General features: G+C 52.3%; 1 protein-coding gene across 2 annotated transcripts in view; it reads right to left on the minus strand.

The window, feature by feature from the left end:
• The window catches only part of trim25 (tripartite motif containing 25), a 41,660-nt gene extending 29,023 nt beyond the window's left edge, over positions 1–12,637 (minus strand). The window contains exons 1-3 of one of the 2 annotated variants that reach the window (XM_088000789.1): positions 12,002–12,637; positions 4,453–4,548; positions 2,691–2,924 (exon numbers count right to left, since the gene is read on the minus strand). In XM_088000789.1, the coding sequence (XP_087856915.1) occupies positions 2,691–2,924; positions 4,453–4,548; positions 12,002–12,607 (936 nt within the window). In that variant the 5' untranslated portion in view covers positions 12,608–12,637. The remainder of the gene's footprint in view (positions 1–2,690; positions 2,925–4,452; positions 4,549–12,001) is intronic. The other variant, XM_088000788.1, reaches the window with a different exon arrangement.
• Positions 12,638–12,843: the final 206 nt, after the last annotated feature.

Here is a 12,843-nt window from a genome sequence, read left to right on the forward strand (position 1 = left end):
TAGGGAGTCAGGTGGCGAGTTACTCACTGCAACATTTCTAGCCTCTGATCTGCTCCTGCAGCCACTGTATATATGAAAGACAAAAAAAAACTGCAGATGCTGGAATTCAAAGTCGACAGGCAGGTGGCTGGAAGAACACACCAAGGCAGGCAGCATCAGACGGTGGAGAAGTCCGCGTTTCAGGTGTAACCCTTCTTCAGGGGGAGGGGCGTGAAGACTCCTGAAGAAGGGTTACACCCAAAACATCCACGTCTCCACCTCCTGATGCTGCCTGCCTTGCTGTGTCCCTCTCCCTCCTGATGCTGCCTGCCTTGCCGTGTTCCCCCAGCCTCCTGCCTGTCCCTCCTGATGCTGCCTGCCTTGTTGTGTCCCTCTCCCTCCTGATGCTGCCTGCCTTGCTGTGTTCCCCCAGCCTCCTGCCTGTCCCTCCTGATGCTGCCTGCCTTGCTGTGTTCCCCCAGCCTCCTGCCTGTCCCTCCTGATGCTGCCTGCCTTGCTGTGTTCACCCAGCCTCCTGCCTCTCACTCCTGATGCTGCCTGCCTTGCTGTGTCCCTCTCCCTCCTGATGCTGCCTGCCTTGCTGTGTTCTCCCAGCCTCCTGCCTTTCCCTCCTGATGCTGCCTGCCTTGCTGTGTCACTCTCCCTCCTGACGCTGCCTGCCTTGCTGTGTTCCCCCAGCCTCCTGCCTGTCCCTCCTGATGGTGCCTGCCTTGCTATGTTCTCCCAGCATCCTGCCTGTCCCTCCTGATGCTGCCTGCCTTGCTGTGTTCTCCCAGCCTCCTGCCTGTCCCTCCTGATGCTGCCTGGCTTGCTGTGTTCTCCCAGCCTCCTGCCTGTCCCTCCTGATGCTGCCTGCCTTGCTGTGTCCCTCTCCCTCCTGACGCTGCCTGCCTTGCTGTGTTCCCCCAGCCTCCTGCCTGTCCCTCCTGATGTTGCCTGCCTTGCCGTGTCCCTCTCCCTCCTGATGCTGCCTGCCTTGCTGTGTTCTCCCAGCCTCCTGCCTCTCCCTCCTGATGCTGCCTGGCTTGCTGTGTTCTCCCAGCCTCCTGCCTGTCCCTCCTGATGCTGCCTGCCTTGCTGTGTTCTCCCAGCGTCCTGCCTGTCCCTCCTGATGCTGCCTGCCTTGTTGTGTTCCCCCAACCTCCTGCCTGTCCCTCCTGATGCTGCCTGCCTTGCTGTGTTCTCCCAGCGTCCTGCCTGTCCCTCCTGATGCTGCCTGCCTTGCTGTGTTCCCCCAACCTCCTGCCTGTCCCTCCTGATGCTGCCTGGCTTGCTGTGTTCTCCCAGCGTCCTGCCTGTCCCTCCTGATGCTGCCTGCCTTGCTGTGTTCTCCCAGCCTCCTGCCTGTCCCTCCTGATGCTGCCTGGCTTGCTGTGTTCTCCCAGCGTCCTGCCTGTCCCTCCTGATGCTGCCTGCCTTGCTGTGTTCCCCCAACCTCCTGCCTGTCCCTCCTGATGCTGCCTGGCTTGCTGTGTTCTCCCAGCGTCCTGCCTGTCCCTCCTGATGCTGCCTGCCTTGCTGTGTTCTCCCAGCCTCCTGCCTGTCCCTCCTGATGCTGCCTGGCTTGCTGTGTTCTCCCAGCGTCCTGCCTGTCCCTCCTGATGCTGCCTGCCTTGCTGTGTTCCCCCAACCTCCTGCCTGTCCCTCCTGATGCTGCCTGGCTTGCTGTGTTCTCCCAGCGTCCTGCCTGTCCCTCCTGATGCTGCCTGCCTTGCTGTGTTCTCCCAGCCTCCTGCCTGTCCCTCCTGATGCTGCCTGGCTTGCTGTGTTCTCCCAGCCACCTGCCTGTCCCTCCTGATGCTGCCTGCCTTGCCCTGTTCTTCCAGCCACCTGCCTGTCCCTCCTGATGCTGCCTGCCTTGCTGTGTTCTCCCAGCCTCCTGCCTGTCCCTCCTGATGCTGCCTGGCTTGCTGTGTTCTCCCAGCGTCCTGCCTGTCCCTCCTGATGCTGCCTGCCTTGCCCTGTTCTTCCAGCCACCTGCCTGTCTACTTTGTATTTATAAGGCCAGTCAATTTCAGTTTCTGGTCAACGATAACCCCAAAGATTTGATAATGAGGGTAATGCGAATGAATGTGTAACGGCGATTATTAGATTGTCTCTCATTGAAGATGATTATTGCCTGCCATTTGTTTGACATAAATGCTACTTGTGAGCCCAAACCTGGATATGATCCAGGTCTTGCTGCATTTGAACATGGACCAGTTTGGGCCTAAGGGTCTGTTTCCATGCCATATTATTCTATGACTGCTTCAGTATCTGAGGAGTTGTGAATGGTGCTGAACACTGTGCAACCATCAGTGACCATCCGCACTTCCGACCTTATGACAGAGGGAAGGTCATTGATGAAGCAGCTGAAGATGATTGGGTCGAGGACACTACCCTGAGGAACTCCTGCAGAGATGTCCTGGAGCTGAGATGACTGACCACCAACAACCACAATCATTTTCTTTTGTGCCAGGTATGATTCCAGCCAAAGAGTTTGCCCCCGATACCCATTGAATCCAGTTTTGCCAGGACTCCTTCCTGCCACACTCGGCAAACGTAGCCCTTTTGTCGAAGGCTATCACTCACCTCATCTCAAACGCCTACACCAACACAACAACTGCTTAAAAACACTTCCTCATCCAGCATTTGTGTTAGAAAACAGACACTGTTAGAAACTGGAAAAAGACTATCAAAGAAAGTCAAACCTTCCAGAAGTGCATGCTCCCAGTGTGGGACAGCAGTGAATCAAGCTGCTCCTTGTATTCCTTCAGTTTATCGAGCTGGGTGTTGATCTGATCAAGTGCATCAGCAACTTGGCTCGCTGCTTTGTTCTCCTCTTCCTCAATTAGTTTAGCTGCAATCTTCTCTTCCTCCTCAATTAGAGTTTTCATCTCATTGAATTCACTGGAAAGTGACAATTTCTGCTTCATGGAGGAATCCTAACAATGAAGATTGAAAGTTCAGGGTTTCATGCAGAACTTTGCTTGTCATAGATAAGGCAGCAGGACAAGTGACTAAAGTATTATTGAAGGAGCACTAATTCCATTAGTTTTAAAATATCTACAGAAAAGAATTGGTCTGGTCAACAGGTTCAAGTTAACCAGGGCCAATTTTGGTGGTATTCAAAGTTAAAAATCACAACACCAGGTTACAGTCCAACAGGTTTATTTGGAAGCACTAGCTTTCGGAGCACTGCTCCTCCATCAGGTAGCTGTGGAGCAGGACCATAAGACACAGAATTTACAGCAAAACATTAGTGTCATGCAATTGAAATGAAATATTGAAGAAACCTGGATTGCTGTTAAGATTTTCATCTTTTAGAATGCGTTGCAGGTTTAGGTTCATTGATATGTAAACCCCAGAACTACTTTTAAGTCACATTCTCGAGATAACTTAAGGTTTTATAAATAAGGTGACATCTTGGCTCAGACAATGCAGGAGAGCGCGAGAGAGAGCGCGAGAGGGAGCGCGAGAGGGAACGCGAGGGAGCGCGAGAGAGCGCGAGGGAGCGCGAGGGAGAGCGAGGGAGAGCGAGGGAGCGCGAGGGAGAGCGAGGGAGAGCGAGGGAGCGCGAGGGAGAGCGAGGGAGAGCGAGGGAGAGCGAGGGAGAGCGAGGGAGAGCGAGGGAGAGCGAGGGAGAGCGAGGGAGAGCGAGGGAGAGCGAGGGAGAGCGAGGGAGAGCGAGGGAGAGCGAGGGAGAGCGAGGGAGAGCGAGGGAGAGCGAGGGAGAGCGAGGGAGAGCGAGGGAGAGCGAGGGAGAGCGAGGGAGAGCGAGGGAGCGCGAGGGAGCGCGAGGGAGAGCGAGGGAGCGCGAGGGAGCGCGAGGGAGCGCGAGGGAGCGCGAGGGAGCGCGAGGGAGCGCGAGGGAGCGCGAGGGAGCGCGAGGGAGCGCGAGGGAGCGCGAGAGAGCGCGAGAGAGCGCGAGAGAGCGCGAGAGAGCGCGAGAGCGAGAGAGAGCGCGAGAGAGCGCGAGAGAGCGAGAGAGAGCGAGAGAGAGCGAGAGAGAGAGCGAGAGAGAGCGAGAGAGAGCGCGAGAGAGCGCGAGAGAGCGCGAGAGAGCGCGAGAGAGCGCGAGAGAGAGCGAGAGAGAGCGAGAGAGAGCGAGAGAGAGAGCGAGAGAGCGCGAGAGCCAACACCACACCACCCCCCTCCCACTCAGGAATTCAGATCCAAAACTGTCCCCCCTCAGCCTAGAGCTCATTAGTATCTAACTGCAAAAGATAGGAAAGCACCAGAGCCCTGATACAGTCCTCCCACCCTCACTCCTAACATTGGCCCTCAATGCCCCTGCGCCCTTCCTCACTCCTGACACTGATCCTCAACATTCTTACATCCCCCAACTCCTAACACCAACCCTTAATATACCCACCCCAACACTGACCCCCAACATACACCAACCGCACACCAAGACAGCCTCAACGCACACACTCCACTCATGATTTTAAGAGCCCGACGGTAACCACATACCGTGAGGTGTTGTTTCTTATAACGCACAAGCTCCAGGTGATGCTGTAATTGGATGATTTGATATTGCAGATTCTTCCGCTGGGTCTTCAGGTCTGCCTGAGGAAGGCAGACATTCTCATCAATGTCATGTTATCAGTAGATCACTTCAAACTTATTGAAACACGAGCACCACAACCTCTCCACACCTCATGCCTAAGAAAGCCACTCAGGACTGGGACAGAACCCCTGGAGAGCAATGCTTGGAGCTTCTCTGGGTCACCAGGATAATACCAGAGCTAAAAGGTTTAAACAAAAAGATGGCGCAGGCAGGTAGTATTCCCTGGAAATAGACAATTAGTCAGAAGCTCAGGTGCACAGAAAAATGACAAACAGAATCCAGTGGAGGGGTGTGGGATAATACAATAGAACATAGAACAATACAGCGCAGAATAGGCCCTTCGGCCCTCGATGTTGCGCTGACATGTGAACTATTCTCAGCTCGTCCCCCTACACTATCCCATCATCATCCATGTGTTTATCCAGGGATTGTTTAAATCTCCCTAATGTGGCTGAGTTGACTACATTAGCAGGCAGGGCATTCCACGCCCTTACCACTCTCTGAGTAAAGAACCTGCCTCTGACATCTGTCTTAAATCTATCACCCCTCAATTTGTAGCTATGCCCCCTCGTACACGCTGATGTCATCCTCCTCGGAAAAAGATTTGCACTGTCTACCCTCTCTTATCCTCTGATCATCTTGTATGTCTCTATCAAATCCCCACTTAGCCTTCTTCTTGCCAATGAGAACAGACCCGAGTCTCTCAGCCTTTCCTCATAAGACCTTCCCTCCTGAACAGGCAATATCCCGGTAAATCTCCTCTGCACCTTTTCCAATGCTTCCACATCCTTCCAGAAATATGCAGACCAGAACTGTACACAATATTCCAAGTGCGGCCGCACCAGCGTTTTGTATAGTTGCAGCATGATATTGCGACTCCGGAACTCAATCCCTCTACCAATGAAACCTAACACACCGTATGCCTCCTTAACAGCACTATCCACCTGGGTGGCAACTTTCAGGGATCTATGTACATGGACTCCAACATTCCTCTGCACATCCACACTACCAAGGATCTTTCCATTGACCCAGTACTCTGCCTTCCTGTTATTCTTCCCAAAGTGCGTCACCTCAGATTTAGCTGCATTGATCTCCATTTGCCACCTCTCAGTCCAATTCTGCAGTTTATCCAAGTCCCCCTGCAACCTGTAACATTCTTCCACACTGTCCACTACGCCACCGACTTTAGTGTCATCTGCAAATTTACTAACCTATCCACCTATGCCTGCGTCTGAGTCATTTATAAAAATGACAAACAGCAGTGGTCCCAAAACAGATCCTTGTGGCACACCACTAGTAACCGAACTCCAGGCTGAATATTTTCCATCAACCACCACTCACTGTCTTCTTTCAGAAAGAAAGTTTCTAAACTGAACTGCTAGATCACCCTCAATTCCATGCCTCTGCATTTTCTCAAACAGCCTACCATGTGGAACCTTATCAAAGGCTTTACTGAAGTCCACGTATACCACGCCAACTGCCCTACCCTCATCTACATGCTTGGTCACCTTCTCAAATAACTCAATGAGGTTCGTGAGACATGACCTGCCCTTGACGAAACCATGTTGACTATCTGAAATCAAATTGTTGCTTGCTAAATGATTATAAATCTTATCTCTTATAATCCTTTCCAAAACCTTTCCTACAACAGAAGTAAGGCTCACTGGTCTATAATTACCTGGGTCATCTCTACTGCCCTTCTTGAACAAGGGCACAGCATTTGCAATCCTCCAGTCCTCTGGTACCAAACCTGCAGACAATGACGACTCAAATATCAAAGCCAAAGGCTCCGCTATCTCCTCCCTCGCTCCCCAGAGAATCCTCGGATAAATCCCATCCGGTGGAGGGCATTTATCTACTTTCACACCTTCTAGAATTGATAACACCTGTTCGTAGCTAACCTCAATCCTTTCTAGTCTAATATCTTATGCCTCATTCTTCTCCTCTACAATATTCTCCTTTTCCTGAGTGAAAACCGATGGGAAATGTTCATTTAGCACCTCTCCAATCTCCACAGGGTCCACACTCAACTTCCCACTTCTGTCTTTGATCGGCCCTATTCCGACCCGAATCATCCTTTTATTCCTCACATACCTATAGAAAGCTTTAGGGCTCTCCTTTATTCTAGTTAGGAAAAGGAAAACAAATCAAAGGTTTGGACAGGAACAGAAGGATAATGATGGGTGTAGAGGAACAAAATGAGCTTGGCGTGTAAGTCTCTAGATCCCTGAAGGCAGTGAGATAGGAAGATAGGGTGGTTTAGCACAAGTTAAGCCACAACTGAATTAGTTGCCTCATCTCTGCATCACAGGAAGTGATCACATTGGAGAGGTCATTAAACAGATAAAAGTAGTTGCAAAGAATTGGACAAATCAAGACTCGGAAAGATCGCCCAGAAGAGGAGTTCAGTAGAACTCAACTTCAGATCAAAGTTATAAACTCAATGCTTCTCTCTCCACAAAAGCTAAGGTTCTCCAGCACTTTGTTTATATCCCTATTTTCATATCGCTTGCGCTTCTCAATAAACAATATCCCATTTGCTTTGCAAGTGAGGATGGTAAGTTGTTTTGATGAGAACTTCATGGCATCCCCTTTTATCTGCTGCTCTTGTCCTTCGAGATAGTAAGAGGTCGTGCACATAGAATATGCTGTCCAAGGAGCCTGAATGAATTGTTCCAAATCTGAATTACAGACCAAGGGTTGGCATTGGTCACAATTACTGATATGATGGGCAAAATGGTGTGTTGTTACTTACTATTTTTAGTCAGTTAGGAAAAAATGAGGACTGCAGATGCTGGAGATCAGAGCTGAAAAATGTGTTGCTGGAAAAGCGCAGCAGGTCAGGCAGCATCCAAGGAGCAGGAGCATTCCTGAAGGGCTTATGCCCTAAATGTCGATTCTCCTGCTCCTTGGATGCTGCTTGACCTGCTGCGCTTTTCTAGCAACACATTTTTCAGCTTTTTTTAGTCAGTGCCAACATATCAAGACATTTTAAGATGATGAAATGAGTTGTTAATGCTAGCTTAAAGAAATCATCACCTCTGGTATACAGATAAGAACATAGGGGGCAAATCTTAAACATGGAGCTAGCCCTGGGACATTTGGAAGCTGTGGACCAGACAGAGGAGATTGGAATCCGCAATTTGACAAAAACCTGTCAAGGTTGGGGATCAACTGAAATTGATAGATCTGTCAGGAAAGAACATTAACAAGATAGGTAGGTAAATGGATTAAACCAGAAATTGTTGGAGAAGTCTGGCAGCATCTGTGGAGCAGAGTTAACAGTTCAAATCCACTGAACCTTATTCAGATTAATATACAAATTAGGCATGATCTAGCAAAATGACTGAATAGTCTCCTCCTGTTGCAATGAGCCAACTTAATACACCCTGAACATGGAAGTGTATTTAACAACATCATAAATTGACTTTGCCAGAACTTTACTGGACTTTGAGGCATCAGCTTTTACAATGACATTCAGAATGTTAGTCTTTAGGTCACCTCAGTTAAATGCCATTAATCGAATACTCTATACACAATCTGCAGAGTAAGCCTTTCTCTCAAAATCCCCTGGTTATTGCACAAGTGATTGTGTCCACATCATGGCATACTGATCAATGATCAAACACAGCTTATAAAAGAGCAAATATTACTTAGTAATCCTGCATTCAACTGCAACAAACTACAACCAGCAGCTCATATCTCTTCCAAACACTACTTAAATGTGAATGTTTGTCTCTCTATTACCCTTTCAGGCAGAGTTCCAGGATCCTCCCATTCTCTGGGGAAACAGCAGTGCCATTTCCCCTTTGCCAAACATTTTAAATTGCTGCCAATAGATACTATCGCAACTATTAAGGGAAACAGTCCCATTCTACCATTCTTCCTTGATCCTCAATTTTATACACTTCAAATTAATTTCCCCTCAATCTTCTACTCTTCCCCTTAAGTGCTAAACAAGAATTCCTGTCAATACCCTTCGCTCACTCTTGTGCAAACTGATCTTTCCTGACAACTGTTGAGGGATCCCTGGCTGTGCCTGTTTAAATAAAAACCGACAGAATTGCAGATGCAGTAAATTAGAAACAAAAACAGAAGTTGGTGAAAAAACTCAGGAGGCCTGGCAGCATCTGTGAAGAGAAATCAGACTTAACATTTTGGATCGAGTGATCCTTCTTCAGAACATAGACTTGTGTCTGTCTGATGTTTTATACTGTTCCAGTTTAACTTGCTGGATGGAACAGGCTCAAGGGCTGAGAACAAAAGCAGGACTAAAAGGACAACCCTTGTAAAACTTGCTCTTGCATCGGATAAACTGGACCCTGCCACGTAACGTCATTCCTGAGCTGCCAGTAGATTAACATTGAGCAATCCTCCACCTCTCTCAACACCAACTGACATGTTCAGGATTAATGTTAGTTTTGGTTTCTCAATCAAAGCTAATTTGTAAACACCTGGATATTACAAAGCCTGCCAAACAACCACCCAAAACAGCACCAGTAGCAGGCACTCAGCTACAGGCTCAAAACAGACAGGCAGCATGTATATCTCTGTCGTCACAGGCAACAGGACAGGGACAGGGAGGGGAAGTGGGAAGAGGAGAGAGAAGGGGCCATGGGAGAATTGGGGTGCTGAAAGACAACATGAGGGGGAAGTGCTAGGATCCCAGTAATTCAAAAATATACACTCCTGATTTATATGAACATACTATTTCCAAGTCTGTAGATGGCATGAGGTTGGGTGGGGGAGTGAGGTGTGAGGAGAATGCAGAGATACTTCAGTGTGATGTGGACAAGTGAATGGACAAATGCATGGCAAATGGAGTACAGTGTGAGGGTGTCCACTTTGGGAGCAAAACAGCAACATCTGAATGACTATAAATTGAGAGGGAGCAATGTTCGAATAGACCTAGGTGCCCTGCTCCCAGGAGGACCAGTTCCAAAAACACACATCCCAATGGCCTCCTTCTTCAAGGACCGCAATTTCCCCCCCGACGTGGTCGACGATGCCCTCCACCGCATCTCTTCCACTTCCCGCTCCTCCGCCCTTGAACCCCGCCCCTCCAACCGCCACCAGGACAGAACCCCACTGGTCCTCACCTACCACCCCACCAATCTCCATGTACAGCGCATCATCCGCCGTCATTTCCGCCACCTCCAAACGGACCCCACCACCAGGGATATATTTCCCTCCCCTCCCCTACCAGCATTCCGTAAAGACCACTCCCTCCGTGACTCCCTCATCAGATCCACACCCCCCACCAACCCAACCTCCACTCCCGGCACGTTCCCCTGCAACCGCAGGAGGTGCAAGACTTGCGCCCACACCTCCCCCCTCACCTCCCTACAAGGCCCCAAAGGAAACTTCCATATCCGCCACAAATTCACCTGCACCTCCACACATATCATCTATTGCATCCTCTGCACCCGATGTGGCCTCCTCTATATTGGGGAGACGGGCCGCCTACTTGCGGAGCGTTTCAGAGAACACCTTTGGGACACCCGGACCAACCAACCCAACCACCCTGTAGCTCAACATTTCAATTCCCCCTCCCACTCCACCAAGGATATGCAGGTCTTTGGACTCCTCCATCGTCAGACCACAACAAAACGACGGTTGGAGGAAGAACGCCTCATCTTCCGGCTAGGAACCCTCCAACCACAAGGGATGAACTCGGATTTCACCAGTTTCCTCATTTCCCCTCCCCCCACCCTGTCTCAGTCAAATCCATCAAATTCAGCACCGCCTTCCTAACCTGAGATCTTCTTCCCGACCTCTCCGCCCCCACCCCAGTCTGATCTATCACCCTCACCTTGACCTCTTTCCACCTATCACATTTCCGACGCCCCTCTCCCAAGTCCCTCCTCCCTACCTTTTATCTTAGCCTGCTGGACAAACTTTCCCCATTCCTGAAGAAGGGCTTATGCCCGAAACGTCGATTCTCCTGTTCCCTGGATGCTGCGCTTTTCCAGCAACACATTTCCAGCTCTGAGCTCCAGCATCTGCAGACCTCACTTTCTCCTCCCTTATACACCAGTCACTAATAAGTAAACAGGCAGTCGAGGAAAATACTATCTTGGTCTTAATAGCAAGGATTCAAGTACACAACTACCCTATAACCGCAATCACCAACATCCCTTGACCCTGCTCCACCCAACAAACCACACTTGCTCCGTTACCACCCTTCTTTCCCATTTCCTCAACTCTATGCTCTCCCTCCTCATATATTTGGAATAGAGTTTTGGGCCCTGTATCTGAGGAAGCTGTGCTGACTGGAGGTAGTCCAGAGCAGGTTTACAAGGATGGTACCAGGGATAAAGGACTTGTCACGAGGAGTGGTTGATGACTCATGTGTACTCACTGGAGTTTAAAAGCATGATGGAGATCTGATTGACATGGACAGAATACGGAGAGGACTGGATAAAGTGGACATGGAGATGATGTTTTCAGTAGAAAAACCTAGGACCTGAGAGCACAGACTGATTGCATGGACCCTGATGAACGGAGATGAGGAGGAATTTCTTCAGCCAAAGGGTGGTGAAGCTGTGAATGGTCTTTGCCAACTCGCCCATCCCTAGCAACTCATTCACTAACCTCCCTTCAATGACTTCACTGTCATCATCAACTGCCCACCATGTCTGCCCCTCATCCTCCACCATGGTCCCCTTCCCTCTCCTGTCCCCTAGATATCCCCACACCTCTCCTGCCACCTTTCTTCACTCTGCCAGTGGTCACTTGTTTATCCTACTCCACCTTCTCTCTTCCTGTCCCTCCATTTGCACCACAATGTCCCCTTATTTCCCCTCAACCTCCAGCCTCTCCCCTGCTAGCACTCTCACCCACAGTCCCATTGTTTACCCCACTCCTCCCTGCCCCCTACAGTCCCCTTGCCTCTTGTCCCTCTTCCCCTATCCAATGTCTGCTTACTTACCCCCCATTACCCCCATTCCCTGACAGACCCCATTACCCAAATGTCCCCTCACTGCCCAATGTCACATCACCCCCTGCCCCCAACCTCCTGCCCCCCTGAGGTCACCTCACCCCATGCCCCCAATGCCCCCGGCCCCCTCACATCCCCTGACCCGCCAATGCCCCCAACGCCCCCCTGACCCCCCCACATCCCCTGACCCACCAATGCCCCCCTCACACCCCCTGACCCGCCAATGCCCCCCTGACCCCCTCACATCCCCTGACCCGCCAATGCCCCCCTGACTCCCGATGCCCCCTGACCCCCGATGCCCCCCTCACACCCCCTGACCCGCAATGCCCCCCGACCCCCGATGCCCCCCTCACACTCCCTGACCCGCCAATGCCCCCCTGACCCCCCCACATCCCCTGACCCGCCAATGCCCCCCTGACCCCGTCACATCCCCTGACCCGCCAATGCCCCCCTGACCCCCGATGCCCCCCTGACCCCCCCTCACACCCCCTGACCCCCGATGCCCCCCTGACCTCCTGCTGCCTGAAGGCCGCCTCCATCCTGTCGGTCTCACAGCCGCGGTGTTCCAGGATGCAGACGGCGCAGATGCAGCTGCGGTGGGGGCGGCAGTAGAACTCGAGCAGGTTGCCGTGTTGGGGGCACAGGCGCTCGGCCAGGTCCGCGAGCGGGGGCTGGAGGTTGTGGTTACGGAAGGCCGCGCTCTGTTGGTGCGGGACAAGGTGCTCGCTGCAGAATGAGGCCAGGCAGGTCAGGCAGCTGCGGACGGCCGGCGCCCGGGCCCCGGCCCCGGGAGGACAGGCATCACAGGCCACGGCGGCCGGGGGCTCGGCCTCAGGCTCGGCCTGAAGGCTCTGGCTCCGGCCCCGCTCGAACTCCTCCACCACGGCGCACAGCACACGGTTCGGCTGCAGCTCGGGCCGCTCCGGGAAGTGGCGGCGACACTGCGGGCAGGTGAAGCCCAGGAGGTATCGCCCGTCCCCGGCCCAGAACTGCGCCAGGCAGCTCCGGCAGAAATTGTGGCCGCACGGCGCCGTCACCGGCTCCCGGAACAGGTCCAAACAAATGGCGCAGGTCAGCTCGGCCTCCAGGCGCTCCGTGTCCCCGGCGCCCGCCGCCATTACCGCCGCGAGAGCCAACTGTCACTGAGCAGCTCGGGGCCGCGCACCGTGACCGCGCGCGGCACCGCCCCCTTCCACATCACCTCCCCCGCGGCACCGCCCCCTTCCACATCACCTCCCCCCGCGGCACCGCCCCCTTCCCCATCACCTCCCCCCGCGGCACCGCCCCCTTCCCATCACCTCCCCCCGCGGCACCGCCCCCTTCCCATCACCTCCCCCCGCGGCACCGCCCCCTT

The sequence above is a fragment of the Chiloscyllium plagiosum genome, unplaced genomic scaffold, assembly GCF_037043375.1.
Source record: "Chiloscyllium plagiosum isolate Xiang-an unplaced genomic scaffold, Cpla_swu_hap1 HiC_scaffold_25, whole genome shotgun sequence".
Classification (NCBI taxonomy): domain Eukaryota; kingdom Metazoa; phylum Chordata; class Chondrichthyes; order Orectolobiformes; family Hemiscylliidae; genus Chiloscyllium; species Chiloscyllium plagiosum.